Source organism: Protomyctophum parallelum, assembly GCF_964188405.1.
Source record: "Protomyctophum parallelum genome assembly, chromosome: 3".
NCBI lineage: Eukaryota > Metazoa > Chordata > Actinopteri > Myctophiformes > Myctophidae > Protomyctophum > Protomyctophum parallelum.
In genome coordinates this window covers 25344007-25363646 of record NC_139698.1, presented here as the reverse complement: position 1 = coordinate 25363646, position 19640 = coordinate 25344007, and the positions used below count along the sequence as shown (strand labels likewise).

The window sequence follows — 19640 nt, the reverse complement described above, 5'->3', positions numbered from 1 at the left end:
TATAATGGGCTTCGGTGGCAACGAGGGCCAAAACCTGTGGCACTGGATGTTAAGTACAGGAAATTTCTAAAAATTATTACTATTAATACATCTCATGCTTTCGATTTCTCACATCCATGTAAAATAAACAGAATGCGCAGCAAAAACGGAACATGTCACGTGTCTCTTAAACTGTCAAATCAGACATACAAAATACTACTTTATTAATGTTCTATTTTCTGGACTTTACATGGTAATTTAATATTAACTTGAAATTCTTTGTGTGTGAAAGAGGGAGATTCAGAGAGAAAGAGGAAGTTGCTATGTGGTTAAGGATCACATGTTTATGTCCTGGATATCACCAAATAAATGTATACTCTGTTCTGCCAGACTGCCACACTAGCTTGCTGCTATAGGTGAAACGGTGATTTATCATTGGATCCAGAAGCCAGTAATGAAGATGACGTGGTTTATTTTGGGTGAGTGAGTAAATATACTTCTGATTTTGTAGTGTGAAATGTAGAATAGCATGGGGGAAAAGCCCTCCTTTAACTCTTTCTAAGTTATTTTATGTTTTATACAATAATGCTAAAGGATAACACAAAATGCCCCAAGCACTTGTTTCCATTGTGGTGGCCACATGCAGGTACAGTAGAATGAGTAGATGATTCCATTCACTACCATATGAACATATTCCTTGTGAACTGTCTAACCAGGGTGGCTGGGACACTTAAGTGAATTCATGCAGCTACAGTATTTGGATAGTACATCAGCAGTTCTAGTGTTTCCCAGAGGACTGAAGTTGAGAACCCTCCGTTGTAAACAAACAAGTCATTTCTATCTGCATGGTACTCTCCCCAGCACTCTGCAGTGCACTCTCTGCTGCAGATAAGCTGACCCGTGGGACAGTGGGTGAAACCGCCAGAATCCCCTGTGGAACCAGGACCGCAGGCAAGAATTTGGAGTGGAAACGTAACGGTGAAATGGTTCTCAGGAAAAATCTAAGGAACAGCATTGTACACAAAGGTACAGATGACAAAATACACTGCGTCATTCTCGTAGATTTAGCCCATTATAAAGAACAGAGTGCATTTGTCAAGGTAATTAATGTTGATTGTTGATTACCATGCTTTTTATACTCAGGAACTTCACCAGTAAGCAACCGCGCAACTTCAAAAAGGGACCATTTGGAGATCCGTAACCTGGAGGAAGGGGATATTGGACGCTACATTTGTGAAATGGACGGGACAGAACATGCACACATACTCTTCGTAATATCAGGTAATAACCTACTCCCTGCACACCTGGATCAAACAACATTAATACATTGCTCCAACGATTGCCCACAGAATAAACCTCTCCATCAAGATTTCAAACTATAGCGAGAGTAACGCCTCTGTACCACAAAGGAAGCAAATTTGACTCAGGCAACTACCTATTTCTATTCTTACTTCCATCTAAAACATTATGGAAGAAATAGTTTATGAACAGGTCGAAAAGTATTGCGTAAGATAAAGTAAGATACTTTCATAACTGGTGGCCATCTTGAAAATGTAGGAATTTAGGTTGATTATCAATTAGGCTCATATGAAGGTCATCTGTGCCAAATCATGCTTATATCATCAACTGAACTATCATGTATCAAAATCAGCAATTTCCCCGCCTGACTACCGAGTAGGCTACTACTGTACTGCAAATTAATTAACAATCTGAACTTTGTGTGTGTTACAGTCTCGGCCAGTCCTCCCGGTGTCCTTCAGCTGGACAGCGAGGCTAAACTCCAGTGCCGGGTGCAAGGACTGCAACCCATGCCCACACTGGAGTGGAAGAGGCCTGATGGAGCCCCAGGAGGAGGGTCTGGGGAGGTACTTCTCAGTCCTGTGGCCAGAACCGATGAAGGGTCCTGGGCGTGTGAGTTTTCTCAAGATGGGGAGACATTCAAGGAGACACTGGAAGTGAAAGTGCAAGGTAGCATTATCCCATTTTGGGGGGCGGGAACCCCTTTTGGTGTTTTAAACATGTTATAATTTAGCTATTGAAAAATAGCAGATCTACAAGCTCATAGCGCGCCACCGAGTGGCGCGCTACAAGCTTGTAGGTCTGCTATTTTTGGAAAATGTGCAAGCACTCACGAGTGCATGCTGCTTGAAGAGAGCTTTTCTGAAATGCTTTGCTGATGATGTTGTAGTAGGGGAACAACACAATGTATCCTTCGTTATCTCGATAAGATTCTATCATAGTAAGATAACTTCCGCTGCTATATCTTTCCATGACCACATACTGTATTCATTATTATTTTGAATGGATAGTGGAAATAGTGCAATAACTCCTGTATTATGCTCCCTCTATCCTGTGTGTGTGTCTCTTTTTCAGGACACCCTGTTACTGAACGTGTTGCTGCTACCCCATCCAAGACTCACTGTTCTGACTGTACAGATGCAGGTATGTATAAACTTACAATCAGATAAATATAAATAACAATTTTTTTTAAGCCCAAGAATAGAACAATTGTAAAATCATGAGTAGAGCAAACTTCAGAGTGACTATGAATAGATCCAGAGAGCGGTCTTTATCTTTGGATAATTGGATAGTTATTTTTTACCGATTTTTATATTCGATTTTACCGCCTGCGCATTGATTAGCTAAATATAGAGTTGTACATGTGCTGGTGGAAGTACTGTTAATGTGTATTTCTTGTATCTTTCTTCGAGATCTACACGTGGGCAATAAAGCAAGACCGTATTGTAGTTTCTATTTTCTTCTCTTTTAGCATTAGTTGTGTCGGTTGGTGCCACTGAGTCTCAGCCTGGACCCATGCTGTTGGGAGGCCTCAGTCTGTGGATCTGGGTGGCTGTGGGGGTGGGCTGCTTGGTCCTACTCCTGGTGGTGGGCTGCGTCATCGCCCTGCATCACAGGAACAGGACACCAAGGGCGAGGAGGAGATGTTGTAAATGTAAAAAATGTAAATACACTTACAGTTTCGTTTTCCATTTTATTTACACAATGATGAGAAATAGAGGCAGTGTCAAAGTGATCAAAGTTCTGAGAATACGAGCTAAGCATTGATTGATTGATTGATTGAAATATTTATTAACAGTTTGTAGAATTTACAGTACATTTTAAGCACAAACTCAATACAAAGACTGTCAACTGTGAGTGGACGACCCAATTAAGCATTACACTTGTTTACAACAGGGTCCACATTGTTCAATTCATCAAAACATTTAAAGACATACAACCATTTAGAGACATACAAATAGACATTTCTATGTAGTTAAAGAACATCTATAGGGAATTCATTCTAAACAATGAGGGGTTCACAAAATAAGATATCCACCGGCATATAGAAAATAGTTCCACATTATGGTGGAAGTGCTTGGTAAATAAAGAAAAATAAACTATAAATATGATCAGGTCTAAATTAATTCACATTTGCTGCATCTGTTGCCGTGTATTTCCTGCTACAGTACTGCCAAGTTATTGATGCTGTCAGCTTTTTCTGGTCTTTATCACAGCTCTACAGGCGCCGTAGACACCATGGCGCCTCCGCCACGGTGACACAGTGGGAAGCCATCGCCGCTGCCTCCTTACTCAACAGCCCTGATGGAGTGACATGAAAGACTGAACATTGAAAGGAAGATGGAGAGAATGAGAGAGAACGGGACAATGAGAGGGAGAGAAAGCTGAGAACAACAGACTGAGAAGAAAAGAGTCAGAAACTAGGCTATACTGTGTGCATGTGTGCGTGCGTGCGTGCGTGCGTGCGTGTGTGAGTGAGGATGAATGAAAGTGTTGTGAATGTAATGTGTTTTCCTCACCTTACTGTGGAGATTGGACTTTCAGTGGTCCTCTGATGAAAAGTACAAATGAAACATGCACACTTTTAGCTTTTCACTCAATGCGTCTCCAGCAGCGGCAAAAGCAATCCACATAAAAAATGAACCTTGCATCGTACTTACTGCACAGCATATCACAACGTCATGCTAATTTGTCATTAGTTGCCTTTATGCTTGTAAATATTATTAAAAAGGAGTATATGTTCAAGCTTCAAGTACGTAAGTTTTTCATGCAACTTGTGTAAGATGCATCGGTATTGTTTGTGGTTTTGAATTTTCTTTGAGTTATCAATGAATATACTGGACAATTCTGCTCTGTAATTGTTTTCTTGCTTTCACCTTGAATGTTTCACTGTTCATTGTACTATACATACATGCCATACATTGCGGACAGGTATTCACTGACAGAGACCTATACATGTATACTGTCTGTGAACACACACCACCACCAATGGCCCATATTCAGTTGCACTACACTGTATATCACAATTTGATGGAAATTAGAATTTTGCCTCATTTGTGATATTCTATTATGTAACATGTTGAACATGACTCATGCATTTGACTATTATGAAATATTAATTATTTTATATTGTGTGTACAGTATATGTTCACATTGTGTGTGTGTGTGTGTGTGTGTGTGTGTGTGTGTTGAACACACACCCATGGGATCACTGTGAACTCTAACTTCCTGCCTGTCTCTGTGTGACTAGTGACTACAGTGTGTGCAGTCAACAAATGCCAGAACAGAACACGTCTCCCATCGTCACACAGGTGAGAAGGCTATAGGCAGTTGCCTATAGCAGTTGCCCAAACTGCAAGTTCACATTTGAGTAAGGAGTCTGCTATAAACACAACACGAGATATATATATATATATATATATATATATATATATATAGCTATAAACACAACATGAAATCACGACACTGGTATCTGTATTCGGTATCGGCCAACACAGAAATTGTGGTATCGGGATCGGAAGCGAAAAAAGGGGGACATCCCTATGATGTACTGTACACAGTAGACTTAATATTATTGTATTCTGTCATGCTGTACGCACCTCAATATGCACCAGCCCTGATGAAATTCTTTAAAAGATTGACATGCTTGACACATTGCGATCTGTGATGTACTGTACACAGTAGACTTATTGTATTCCGTCATGCTGTACGCACCTCAATATGCACCAGCCCTGATGAAATTCTTAAAAAGATTGTCATGCTTGACTCTCCTTGTACTAAAGGAGAGTTTATTTAAGCACGAGGATAAGATTACTGTTGTGTAGTAATTTATGCATATCTGTGTGGAATGTTAATGTTCACATCATAGATTGACAGTACAGGCTAATGTATGACATTTTTGTTATCTGCTAAAGCATATGGGTTATTCATTTTATTATAAGGTGGTCAAGGCAGCTTTTTAAGATGGGCTAATTTCACAGGATCTATAACGCATACAATATGAGACCTTAGAGTCAAAGGCTTTGACTGTAACTACAGTATGTCACATTTATCAACCTTTGTTCCTATTATTGTTTGTAAAGCATCTCCAAAGCACATTGATTGATTGATAATTTTATTAGACAATAAAATGCAAACGGTACAGGGGTACAGTCAAGCACAAATGGTCCAAAAGGATGGCACCGAAGAAAGACCTTGCGGCCTTGTTTCCATTCGGGTCCCATACATTAATTCAAAACACAACAATGACATCAGCAATGATATATCTCAAACATAATTAAATCTGGGTACATGTTGGAATAGAAATAAATTGGGAAAACAAAGGGCGGGGGGGGGGGGAGGGGTAAAGAGGTGGTCTCCCTTTGACCTGATGTCAGTGACAGATGAAACCTCAGGAATTTTAAGGAAACCAGTGATTTGCTTGTTTTGAGGGAAGGGGGAGGGTATTCCACACGAGTGGCTGTGCTGTGGAAGGTGGATTTACTGATATTTGTTCTAAAAATTAGTGGCACCAGATCATTATTCACACTCTCTCTAGTGTTATGTCTGTGTGAATTGCTCACCTTTTTGAGGTAATCAGTCAAGTAACTAGGCACTAAGGGCATGTATGACAGAGCTGTATTTACAATCTTGAATGTTAGTCTCATTTTCAGTTTTCATAAAGGTGTGTGGACATAGCCTATCAGGCTATCACATTGGATTTGCTCAGTCAATCTGTTATGACTGTGACTTGTGAGTCCACACTTTTCAATGGATACCTGTATAGCTGGTGGTGTCGCTGTCTATCATTACATATTGTTAAATAACATCAGTCTCCGTTTCTCATCTGTCCATTTCAAAGAATGTAAATTAGGAATTGGGTGATAAAATGTTATTGTAAGCTATAACCTAGTTCCTTGGTAAGTTCGGTAAACATCTAAATGTGATTCTAAGTAGACGAAGTATTTTGAGGGCAGACTGAAAAAATGGACAGGCATTCATGTGCATGATATTAAAGATGGTTTAGCATTTTACCTTCCAACAAACATATCAAAATCCAAGAAAATGACTACTGAAAAGTAAACGATTCTTTGAGTTTGATTGGCAATATATACAGTATAATTGTTGTATATAATGGTAAATTACATCAGCTACAGTGAGATCCGTCAATCAGGAGAGAGTTAATACCATGCTCTTTCAATTGCGTTGCACAGGAGTACACTGCTATAAATGAAGACATTCTTTGAATAGCAAACAATCAAATGATAATCGTTATGAAGTCTGATATCAGTTTTAAAGCCCAAGGATAATACTCACTATATGCCATTGAGCCATTGTGAGACGGACTGTCCAATGGGATTGGAATAGCTGAAGCTAGGACGTGCTGAACCACGGAACAGACGGGTATCCAGTGTGTTTTAAAGAATTTATAACATCCCAGTGCACCGGAAGAGAGAGAGAGAACATGGAGACTGAAGCCAGCAGGTGCTCTCTCAGCCCCAACATGCAGAGAGATTATTATTATGTGCTCTAGTATTGGGGAAGAAAAGTGTAGAATAGAATTCAATTTACAAATTTGCCTTTTTACACAATCAAACACTGCAAAACATTTTAACTTTTTAGCGTACTGTATGCTCTTGAGTGCAAACAGCGCAATTCCTGTGTGGAACTTACTTTCCGGTTAACCACTAAAACCTCATACTGTACTTTGTTGACCGCGTCCCACAGGGGTCTATACTTGTTCCTCTTCCTTTTCCCCTCTACACCAAATTTATTTGCCAGATCTGCCTGTAGATTGGCTGTTCACAGAATGTCTGCTCCAGTAATGTATTTGTCTGCAAGACTGCAAGGTTGAAATGTGTTATTTTTCAGTTTGCAACTCCCAAGGTCATTTCCACATCTTACTGCACTTCTTTGAAATATGATCAGAGTGCGAAATGTTCACTTAGTTCCCACCAAGAGGGTTTAGCAAAGAAATCCTCATGTTGGGAAGAGAAACTTTTGTTTGCAGCCTTACCCAAGGCCTGCAAACTAAGTATTTTATTTATTTGTATTGAGGATCTTAATTAAGGACCCTTGTGCACATTCTTGCCGCAGGCTATAATCTCTGAGAACACTCATAACACAATGTTTAAAATCACTAATACTGTAATACATTTGTAAATATTCCACTCACTTTGCTAAATATTCCACTCCCCTGGGGACTGAAGAGATTCTTATTCTTTTGTAATGTGACAATGTGTAATATTCGGGATCAAATAATCCTGTATGCATGTGACCGGTCTGTAATCGGCATCTAAATGTACAGTACCATGGACACTTTTGCTTCCATGAGAAGACACCCTCAGGGACAATATACCTGAGGTAGAGGCAGTAGAAATAAAAGCATATAGCTAGCAAAAAAGAAGAAAAAAAACGTAAAAAAGTAAGTGTAATTATAGTTTTCATTATTCTCACGCTATCCAAACATAATTGACACCATAGTAAGAGAGTAAGAAAGTACATCGACACAACTGATCATCAAGAGAATGATGTTTCGCATCTAGCCTTATGGTCCAGAATGCAGGATTTTAACCAGAATAGCAGAGAACATGCATGCAATCTGACCCTACATTTATTAGTTTCTCATTTTTGGAAATGAGTTTACTGAATACTTTTGAAGCACATATCGATCATGAGTTGAAACTTCCTCTGAAAGTGCCTCTCTGGCTGGTCCAAGTTCCATATACAGTAGATGGAAAGCTAATGCTGCTAGTTTTTTGAACAACATGCCCATTATTTTACCAGCAAACTCAGTCTCCTGTCTCCAGTTAAATCACTTCTTGCCGCCTGAGATCGAGCTTCTTCGCTTCAAACGTGTATCCTTGTTCTACATGGCGTTTTTAACTGGCTTTTTATTCTATTGTGAGCAACATTAACACAAAAAAGATAAATATGTTTTCATTTTAATCACTAATACTAATACTAACACTAATACTTCTGCGCTGCTTACAGAAGCAACGCAGGCGTGCCATTAATGACACCCTCTCGTGTAATATTGCTTAAATGTATATTATGTTCCCTGCAGTATATCATTTACTGAAGTGAATTTAAATACCTTACAAGACAAGACAAGGGCAGGCAAGATAGTTGATATGGTATGTGTGTGATTATGTGATCGTTCATCACAGACACAGTGGTCTAAATTTATACTGCTAATTAGAATAATACAAGATAAATCAATCATTTAATAATATAATCTAACAAATCATAAACCAATCATTTAAGGTTAATAAAGGTAACGTAATTCTGACTATCTGAGGAGAACAGTTGTATGCATATCAAACAGCCATAATAATATTTTTAATCAACTCAGTTGATCACATTAATAGCCAGAGGTGGGGACTTGGACTCGAGACTCGACTTGGACTCGAGTCCCGATTTTGATGACTTTAGACTTGCTTGTTCAAATCAAAAATAGACTTGGACTTGCTTGGGACTTGAATGCCAAAGACTTGAGACTTGACTTGACTTGACTTGAACGCTAAGGACTTGAGACTTGACTTGAGCCCTCTTGACTTGAACATTTTCAAGTCACTTAATACCTTACAGCATTGGTCCTCAACAGGCGAACCGCGGTCCACGACCGGACTGTGGCACACGACCGGACTGCGGCACACCTCTCTGCGCACCCTGGAGAAAAGGCCTGGGCCGTGGCTCAGTGGTCCAGGCACCTTGGCTGGTAATCCAGTCTGGCAGTGTGCCGCGGGTTCGACTCCCGATCCCGACAGGAAATGGGGAGAGAGATGGGGGAGTGACCCCCCATCTCTCTCCCCATTTCCTGTCAGCCTATACTGTCTATCCCTCCATAAAGAATATAAAATAAAGGCGAAAGCCACAACAAAACATTTAAAAAAACAGAATAAAGAGAAGAAAACCGCAACCGCGAGTTGAATTCTCCGTTGTATTCGATCAATGCCGAGAAACGCAATTAACACTCTTAATGTGTGTATTTTGGGCCGGCATGTCATGATGACAATGTTGCGCTGACTGGCTCACATTCACACATTCAGTTGAATTAAACAAATAATCCAAAAAAAAAGATTTTTGGAGGTGTGAATAAGTTTTCCTCATGTTTTTGAGACCACCGCTACCGTAGTTAAGTTTGAAGAAAAAAAGGACGAAGAAAGGCGCAACAGTTTTCTCAGTGCTGGAGGTGTGAATAATGAATATTTTGTCAAAGTGAAAGGGCTATACAAACCCGGTTTGTATACCTTGGTAATTGGTTGTTTCTAGGTGAGGGGCGCAGCAATTTTATTTTCGTGCGCATGAGACTGGACCATGGTCTTGTTCAAAAAATATTTGTGGACCTTCAGCATTTCTAGTTGAGGACCCCTGCCTTACAGCAAGCCCAAATAATATTAAAATGTTTAAAAAGTGTAACGTTCTGGAGAAAACAATTGCTTGTTTTTGTCTTGTTTCTTTTTTGGTCGGTTTGCTTATTTCTCTCACGATACATGGCAACGCTGACAAACTCACAGTCCCATTGACGGTAACACAACAACAACGAGACAGGAGGACAGCACATAAATCGCCTTGTAATTCGTATTGATTCCCCGACATTAAAGTATCAGTATCAGTTCAAAACAGGACACATCTTTTAATTTCTGTTAATTTAAACTGGTAACCTTAATCATGTAGTATCGTGTACTAGCGTCGCCTGTGTTCCACGTGTTGCACATAAACAAACACATACCGGCTTCACTCCTGCCGTCGTTGCTGTTTTGGAACAGTGAATTAGAGCATCAGTTTAATGTTTGATTGTATTAGAGTCTTCCTTATTTTTGTGCACAGTTTAAGTTTCTTATTATTTAAGTTTATCTGATTATCTTTTGTATGACATGTAAAATGGTTTGGTATTGGTATATAATGTAACATTCCTCTTCTACCCTGGATTTGAACACGGTTTCAGTGCAAGTAATGACATTTTACCATTGTAATAATAATAGCCTGCTTGCTCAGGGGAAACATTGAATTTGTGTCAAATCCTGTGTCTCGGTGAGACATGACCTTTGACATGATCTAAATGGTTCAATAGAAGAGCAGAGAGACAAACTACAACCACCCCATTGTACAGAGTGGTGCTTTAAACCCTGTCCTCACGGAGGAAATTGAAAAGTAGCCTACAGTATCTGCATTTTGTTTGTGGACTCCAGAACCCTTGTTTAATAATAAATGCAAATTGTGGAAAATGCTCATGATTTATGTAAATCTTTACATATCATTAATTAGTATTATGTCTTGGTGGGACTTGTTTGGGACTCGAAACAAAATGTAAGGACTTGGTTGGGACTTGAAACAAAATGCTTAGGACTTGGTTGGGACTCGAAACAAAAAGTCCAGGACTTGGACTTGACTTGGGACTTGCCTGTGTTGACTTGGACTTGACTCGGGACTTGAGAGCAAAGACTTGAGACTCGACTTGGACTTGCAACATAGGGACTTTGTCCCACCTCTGTTAATAGCCCAATCTGATCTAGATAAAAAAAATAGGTAGTTGATGTGTGTGAGAGTAACGTGGTGTGATACTTTATAGCTTTGGGAATGTGTGTGAGATAGGGCTGTTAAAGTATAGTGTATAGTAGTTTTGGGTATGTGAGTGAGATTATGTGTGGATTTATATGCCCTAATTGCACTTATTTTCTAGCAGTGCAGCCGTTTGAACCGTCTCACCGTTTCAGCACGGAATGTCTGTGACATCATGTTGTCAGCAGACATCATCATTGTGATGAAATGCACCGCTCACTTCACACGAGTGTTATTTTTTTGAGTGGTGCAACCACTCCAAGGAACAGCAATGTCCGTGTGTGTTCACCTATGTGTTGGTTAATGAGCACCAGTATAATGAGTACCAGTAGGGGCGCTGTTGTGCAGAAACAGAGAGAGGGATAGTGCTGCACTGTTGCCTGCTAATGAGAGAGAGAGAGAGAGAGAGAAAGAGAGTTGGGGGGGGGGGGGGGGAGGTGCACCACTCAGTTCACACGGGTGTGATCTTTCGCAAATGTACCTGCTATTCATAGTATCGTCATGACGTGTTTTGCCTTACAATAAGGTACAATGCTACATCCCACTGGTCATGCTTGTCATCAAATGACAAGCTATTTGATCACCGCCACCTGTTTCCAACCAATATGTCAGTGATTTGATTCCATGAATTGGTTTGTTGCCCAGCAACACATCTTGTACAGTTGTACCTGACCAGTTTGTGTCTGAGACTGAAGCAGGTGTTTCCACTTCTCACTTCTAAACACTTGTGATAGCATATTCACATGAAACACTATAGGGTCCTCTTTCTCACAGTTTCATAAAGATCCACATCATTTCTCTCTTTCACTGACTCTTTCTCACACACACGCGCGCACACACACACACACACACACACACACACACACACACACACACACACACGCACAGATCATTGCAGTCATCATTCAAAGAGAAACTGGGAGATAGTTAAAATGATATTAGCCTCTTCCCTCTTGTGTTTCCACTTGCATTGGGTTGTCATTTTTAAGCCGTGTAAACGCAAGTCATTTTCTGATAAGGCGCCTCGGCCCCAGTGCATGATTACTGTTATTGTACCATTTTCTATTATATATTTCAGGACATTTCTGCTTTATTCCCACAGTAGCCTTGCGAGCCAGACTGTTGCCTCCCAGAATTTTCATAGCATTCACAGATTGTGGAATCGTTGTCTGGCTAGACTATTCCCACAGTGTATGTGGAGACTAGCACATAACATGGTAGAGAGAGGAGATGGCACCATATATGAACACCATTGTTATGAACATTGACCTGCACTTGTTGATCTTGTGATGTTGAATCGCAACCGGACAGACCACCAGACAGTAAAAGAAAATAGACCTTTACATCAATAGCCTGTAAAGAATGGAGTTGTATTGTGCACTCCACCACTTACAGTATAAGCTCGGCCAATCTGCTCTAGACAACCTTGGTCCAATGAAATGACACTCAGGTCATCTGTGAGTCGACAGACACAAGTTTGAAGTCAAACCGTCAAATGGTGCCTGACTTGACTTGACTGTGTGTGTGTGTGTGTGTGTGTGTGTGTGTGTGTGTGTGTGTGTGTGTGTGTGTGTGTGTGGAGGAGGGGGGGGGGGCTTATTCATAGAAATGTTCTACAGTTTTTCATGTATAAGTATAATAAACTTCAACAACGTGACTATGTGGCAGCCTATAACAACATGCCGGTGAAGGACATTTCCATCTTAGCTGTATGTGTACAGAATATGATGGAGGCAGAGCCACAGAGTGGGAGAGATAGATAACAGAGTTGTTCGGTGCTCTTGTACACTTGTAACCCTCAGGTTTCAAAGGGCCTTAATGTCTTGAATGACGTTTCCCTTATGACAGAGACGAGCATTTTCACAATCATGCAGAATGTCATTTGTCTGTGATTCTCAACAGTCTGTTTTCCACATTATTACTTATTTTGGCCCGTTTTTAAAAGGGGGAAATTGAAGAGACAACATATTGTAACTAGAAAAAGTGCTCTTCTGGGCACAGGTCTCCACCAGGATTCTTCCTCAGCCTAGTGGGAATATGCGTGCACAGTTTCATCGCAATCGGACGCTGCGTTGAGGAGTTGTGGCGATTTGTACAAAGCGGGCTACTCCTGAAAACTGTAGGAGCCAATCGTGGCCAATCAGGATGGAATATGAGAAATCAAACAAACCTGTCTTGATCACATGACTATGGAGATCATGTGTACCGATTTGCGTGAAATTTGGATAAAATCTGAAGGAGTATAAATAATAGAAAATGTGTTTTACATATGTCGGCCTCCTGGTGGCGCTATAAAGAGCAGATGTGAAAAATTCCAGACAAAGGTTTTTCCTTGGCCTCTAGGGAGTTGGCATACAAAGTTATCCACAGATCCGTGCAGTTAGAGGTAAAAACACTTTTCGGCCAGTTATAGCGCCACCTTGAGGCTGAGTTGAAATTGTTCATGTGGCATTCCGTCCTCGGCCTAGTGGGAATGTGGGTGCACAATTTCACGGAAATCACGCGATGTGTTCATGATTTGCAGCATTTTGTTTGAAACTGAGCACTCCTGTGAACTTTGGAAGCCAATCTTAACCAATCAGGATGGAGTGTGAGAAATCTGAAAGACCGGTTTTGTTGAATGGCTCTAGAGACTGTGTACCAATTTGCGTGATGTTTGGACAAAATCTGTAGGTGTACTGTGCAAAAACTTGTTTTGCACAAAGTGGCCTCCTGGTGGCACTATAACAGGCCGTTCTGGAAAGTTTGGGGCAGAGGTTCATCGTTGGCATCCAGGGAGTGTGTGTGCAAAATTTGGCATCGACCGGGTTAACGGTGGCCGAGATTAGCTGCTCACGGACACACACACACACACACACGGACGGACGGACGGACGGACGGACGGACACACACACGGACGGACGGAGTGCAAAACATACTCTCCCCCCATGCCTTCGGCCTGGTGGAGACAATAACATGTGCAGCACAAGCCAGAAGCTAGCTTCCCTGTTGTATATCTGAGCAAGTCTCCTGCAGGCTTCCTCTTGTTGTTTTCTGCACTACAGTGTTTAGTAGTTTACACACCACATTTCCAACTAGAAGTGACCATTAGCTGACAAAGCAAGAGAGAAATGGAGAATGTCAGAATGTGCATGCTGAACGGGATTATACTTTCTGTATGTGTGACGGGGAGGAAGGACAAACTGAAAGAAAGTGGGAGATATCTTCTTGGTCTCTCTTCTGGTCCACACTTTTTCCTCTTTCACTAATGACGCGATTAGGTACACAACACGCTCGCTGGTTGTCTGACTAATGAGGGAGTCCTCACTTTCAGGTATTTTCTGCAGTAATGGCAGCCAGAACAAAACAAACTTTGCTTTTCATATCCTGAGACTAGAGGTCACGGTCAAATTCTAAGTGACAGATTTATTTGCAATTATCCCTTTCGGCGAATGTGCCGGCCCATTACTGAGCGTGTTTGCCAACCTTATGAAAATAATTATAATGTCAAATACCTTTTTATTTATTTAAAAAGCAAATCGCAGAAAGCCAAGAAACTAAGAAAAAGTCTACCCGCCGATGCCGGCGGGTAATGTAAAAGATATAGCGGTAAAGCTGTTTGGCTATTTAGCAGTGCATGAAGCAGCTGTGCATGCCTTTCTGTACGGAAATGTTTTCAGACCAAAGTTTGCAATCATACTATATTACAGTGTAGGCCTATATACTTTCACCTGTTGGATAATATCACTGCGTATTTGCGTCTGTCTATTCTGTACTGTAGGTCATGTGTTACGCCAGGGCTCCACTGGGCGCGTCTGCGGCGCGTCTCCGTCAGTGTCGGGAATGTGCCCTTTTAATCAATGGAGGGTGGCTCCACTGCCCGCGTTGCGTCGCGTCTCCGTCACCATAAAATTGAACCGGTTCGTTTTTTGACGCACGCACGCGTGACGCACGCGTGACGCAACGCGCCCAGTGGAGCCCTGGCGTTAGGATGTATCCTCTGTAAATAGAAGAGGAAAACATAAAAAAATATATTTTGATACAACAGCAGGATGCCAGGGCTTTGAAGCTGTGTTCGCTAGATAACTTGTAAATTATTTGTGTTCAAGGTCGCATGGTTAATAATGAATATTGGAATTGAATGCTTGCTAGTGTCTTCAGTGTAAACACAGTATCTATTGCTTTAACTAAAACTACAAACATGCAGAGAAGCCTAAAGAAATAATGTTGAACATTCTATCATGCCAAACGAGTAATTGCCTATATCAATATATTTCATAGCAGTTTCATAGTTGATTGACACTGTCATTTGAGTTGTTGAGTTGCATTGCAGCTGGACAAATATTAACCGCTTCAAGAAATTGTGTGTTTCTTGCTTCATTTTCATGATTCAGTGTCTGCAACAACAGGCATATTTCTCATTTGAAGCAAAAACATATCTAAAAATCCCTAGCCTTGTGTGCGTGCATGTGTTTGTGTGGGTGCATGTGTTTGTGTGGAGGGGGGAGGGAAGGGGAGGGGTGCTTAAAACATATGGCAGTTGCACACTCACAGATAGTAGAAAGACAGGTGTGTGTGTTCCATAACAAACAGGGGACCAGACCAGACTCATGGGGGTAACAAGAAGACTCGCCACATTTACCCTTTTTGGCGAGTTATCTTGAGGACTCGCCGAAACATGAAGTAAACCCGCCAGAATGTGAAGAAGAGTCGCCGCGGGCGCGACGCTTCTTCACATTCTGGCGAGTTTTCTTCACTTTTCGGGGCACTTTCAGCAGCTGCAGCTGCAAGTTTCTGAATGTTCTCAGAGCCTGCATCTCTGCATGCTGGGGGTGGCTGATCTACAAGCTCACAACGGGAGCTCACGACGCGTTGTGAGCTTGTATATCAGGCAGAATAAATCAGCCATCACTGCGCTTCATTCACTGTGGAAGAGAGATGTCTTTTGTACCTCGCTATTTTTCCTGGCACATTATGTTTAATCCCTCAGTGTTTGTGTTTTAAGTTTCTGAATGTTCTCAGAGCCTGCATCTCCGCATGCTGGGGGTGGCTGATCTACAAGCTCCGGACGCGACGCGTTGTGAGCTTGTATATCAGCTATTTTCAGCACGGAACACATTGTACGGCGAAGAATAAAGATGTCTTTTGTTGGCCGTTCGTGGCGATATTATGGACACGTACCTCCTCGACGCGATAATAACCAACTAAGCTATTGGAAGCTATTTTTCGTGGCACATTATGTTTAATCAAACAAGTGTTAGGAGTTGGGACAGTGTCTGTCAGCGTGCATGATCATCATGCAGTAGCTAGATGCGCGCTCCAGTGGCGAGATTTCTTCCCCTTTTGGCGAATCTTCTTCACTTTCCGGGTCGAGTTCTCAAAGTGAAGACGATTCACCAAAAGGGGAAGAAATCTCGCCAAAGGTGAAGAAGACTCGGCGGGTCGAGTCCTCTCGTATTCCACATGGGTAGGGATGGGAAAACAATCCAATAACAAGCTTATTGAGTACTCAATAAGGTTTAGGCTTATCAAGCCTGTTATCGAGCATAGCGGCCCATGACATCATGTTCAACAATCAAGACAAGATGCGATCAAGAAATAAACAATCACCCACGCTGGCACAAACATGTCTAAAAGTGTATTGATACCTGCCAACCAGCCCAGCCCGAGTAAACAACATTACGCTTTTAAAGTCAACAGTTCCTTTAATATTATCTTATTGGGGCCCAGGCCGTAGCGTAACGGTCTGGGCACCGGACTGGTGATCCAGTCGCGGTGTGCCGCGGGTTCGACTCCCGGACCCGACACGGCCTTTACCGCATGTCATCCCCCCATCTCTCTCCCGTTTCCTGTCAGCCTACTTTCTATCCCTTAAAAAATCAATAAAGGCGTAAGCCGCAAAAAAATATCTTAAAAAAAATATATATATTATCTTATTGGTAAAAAATTGCCTTCCGTCTGTTAGAAAAGTACTGTAGTTGAAGGCCCTAGTAAAATATACGGGTTCTGTTCAGAATTTAATGTCTCATCTTTCCACAAAATAATTGAAAATGCTTGATAGTGGGCTGGATAAGAACCCGGCTCGCTAAGCCTTATCGATAAGGTGATCGGTATCAATAAACATTAACGAGCTCCATCCCTACACATGAGTGATGTTATTTTCCTGTGAAACTACACATTCCTGTGATGAGAAAAACAACATTTGAAATTGAAATTATAACAATAATACATTAAATTTAATAAAGAAAATGGGTCTGGGAGTACATCATCCAATAGATTTTAAGAAGGCAATTCTTGCAGCCGTGTAGTTTCATGAGGAGGGGGGGACTTCCCCTCCACTTTTGAGAGGAAGAAAATAAATAACGTGGATGCAGTAAATGTATTATTATTATTAATTTAAAAGATCCATCTGTACAATTTTGTATTCATTGGATCAGATTGGCTACACATGCAAAACAATCACTCCCTGGTACAAACAACTATAGACATTCCAGTATATCCCATTTGCTTTCCAGACAAACTCAACATAGGCTACTGTATGCAATGCATCTCCCACAGCCAGCTATGTTCAGGCAGTTCATTTAATGTGATATCCTGCTTGAGAAAGGTCTTCACCATGGGCCATAACGGTTAATAAACAAACTATTCCCATAGTTCCCAAATCAGCAGTTGTGAACTCCAAATGATTGTCACTGCTAAATCCGTAGCTAATTACAAATGGGAAGATTTGCTCTTTAGAGAGAAGTTTGTGCTAAAAACCACTGCACGTTCAGGTTATCATTAGAAACGCAGGTTGCTGTCAAGAAGAAGAACACACCCAACGGCCCATTTCATGTCAAGACCAGAGGCAGTTTGGCCTCCCTTCATCATGGTAGAACAGAGCCTAGCAGAGAAGAAAGTGCATGAAAGGGGGAAGAAACCTCAGCTAGTCAGTTGAGGCGAGAGCAATAGATGTTTGTGTGGTCCTTGTTGTGGTTCAAAATTACCCTCATTGATCCCATGTTCATGTTCAGAATAATCAACTTTCAGTGGTTTAAAATTGTTGTTGTTGAGATTTGTGAGTTGTATATATTTTATTATTAATGGTCAATCTCTTATTGTGAAGTGACTATCTCAGATAGGAAGTGCTTGTTAAGCTGATCTGTATATATAGCTGATGTGAATAAACCTGCTCAGTTATAAGTGTGTCGTACTGAGATCCAGCAACACAACGCTGATGCCTCTTGGTGTGTCATTTATTTACTTACTGTTATTCCTCCGTCTATTATTCTTCACTTCTATATTTCTGGTACACACGCTAAGACAGCTGTGAAACTCAAGAGTTGTATTTAGTTAAATCATTTTAACATAGTGCTTTGCTTCTTTGCAGGTTTTCCTTATTGAGACATTGAGAAAGTTTTGAGCAGAACCTCATGGACACGGACTGAAGGCACAGGTGGGATTCAGTGCTAGACCAGCTAAAGGCACATGGGGGGGTAAGAGGTGAACGTCTTGCTGAACCATCATGATGTGTGAAAATGACAAGTTGTCTCAAAGCATTTGCTTTGACACGACTTTGAAGCCTTGCTTTCTCTTTTTCCGACGTGCACTCAAGACTGTCCTTGTAATTCTTCTGTAATTCCATTTATTCAGCTTCTTTCAGCTCCTTGGAACACTCCTCACCTTGAAATGCGACTCAATCTTATCTGAGGCGTTCCATTGTCAGTGTCTGTGTCTGTATCTGTAATCTTCAGACTCCACCTCAGCCCGTAGCACTTGTCGTAGCACTTGCCCTATGGCCTTGACGACCTTGCAAGCTCATGTAAAGGTACCAAGGCACCAACCTGCTCACCGGGAGCAATTAGGGGCTCAGTGTCTTGCTCCCAGCTTGCTCATTTTGGGGGCTTTTCAATAAAGGCAGAAGGTAGTAGTCTGACAGGAAATGGGGAGAGAGAGATGGGGAATGACATGCAGCAAAGGTCGTCGGGAGGACGAATGTTCTACTGTACTAATAAACTACAGAACTAGCCAAGAAATAAAGCCTATTTTTGCTACCAGAAGAGATGCCTTGGTGTTTTATCCTTTGGCTTGGTACAGTATCTGCATTAAGAAAACTGAAGGGCTTTCTAGGTCAATCTTCACTAAGTACCAAGTTACCAACTGTACCAAGTCCAATACCTCTCATCAGCTTTTGTTGTATTTATTTTCATTTCATTAGCACCTGTTGTGGTTGAAAATGGTCAACATGGGGATATGAAATGCTCAACGTTCAACAAAATAACAATATTCTTCAAATCTGACACTACCTGGCTAAATGAATAGCATTATCACCCTGTGACTCTGTGCCGTATGCTTATTTTGCCTTTTTGACTCTCTTCCGTTTCTCTCACCTCTTCGCACGCCATACAGTAGCTGGCTGTTGAACCTCCGCCCCAACCACAGAAGATCTGCTTTTCTGGGTTAGTTTGTGTGGTGTGTGTGTGTGACGTGTTCTCCTGTCTGTTGCTTCAAACACAGTCAATGTCTCTCGGTCGGGTCTCTCCCTTATGTTAAGTTTTCTTAAAATTGTCTACTCTGAGTATACAATATGGAGTATGGCAGTGTTTACACAGCAAACTAAATCCCATCATATAAAAAAATGTCTCTCACAAACTTTATGCTATATTGCAAATTAACATGTTCATGTCAGGTTGTAAACTTTCTGACAGTTATGTCAGGGACGGCCTTAATTTAACTTTAACTTGAATAGTTTATTAGACAGAAATGTAATAAAATCACACCCATGTGAAGTGATGGGCGCTCTTATCATCATACATCATCTCATTCCGGCCAATCACAATTTGCGTCCTCACTTTTTCCAT

General features: G+C 41.2%; 1 protein-coding gene across 1 annotated transcript; it reads left to right on the top strand.

The window, feature by feature from the left end:
* Positions 1 to 370: 370 nt before the first annotated feature.
* cd4-2.1 (CD4-2 molecule, tandem duplicate 1) lies at positions 371 to 3596 on the top strand (the record flags this gene model as incomplete). Its single annotated transcript, XM_083762090.1, has 7 exons — positions 371 to 458; positions 841 to 1005; positions 1123 to 1260; positions 1711 to 1947; positions 2353 to 2421; positions 2750 to 2910; positions 3495 to 3596. The coding sequence occupies exons 1-7, from the start codon at positions 434 to 436 to the stop codon at positions 3594 to 3596; spliced, it is 897 nt and encodes a 298-aa protein (XP_083618216.1). The 5' UTR covers positions 371 to 433.
* Between the last annotated feature and the right edge of the window lie 16044 nt (positions 3597 to 19640).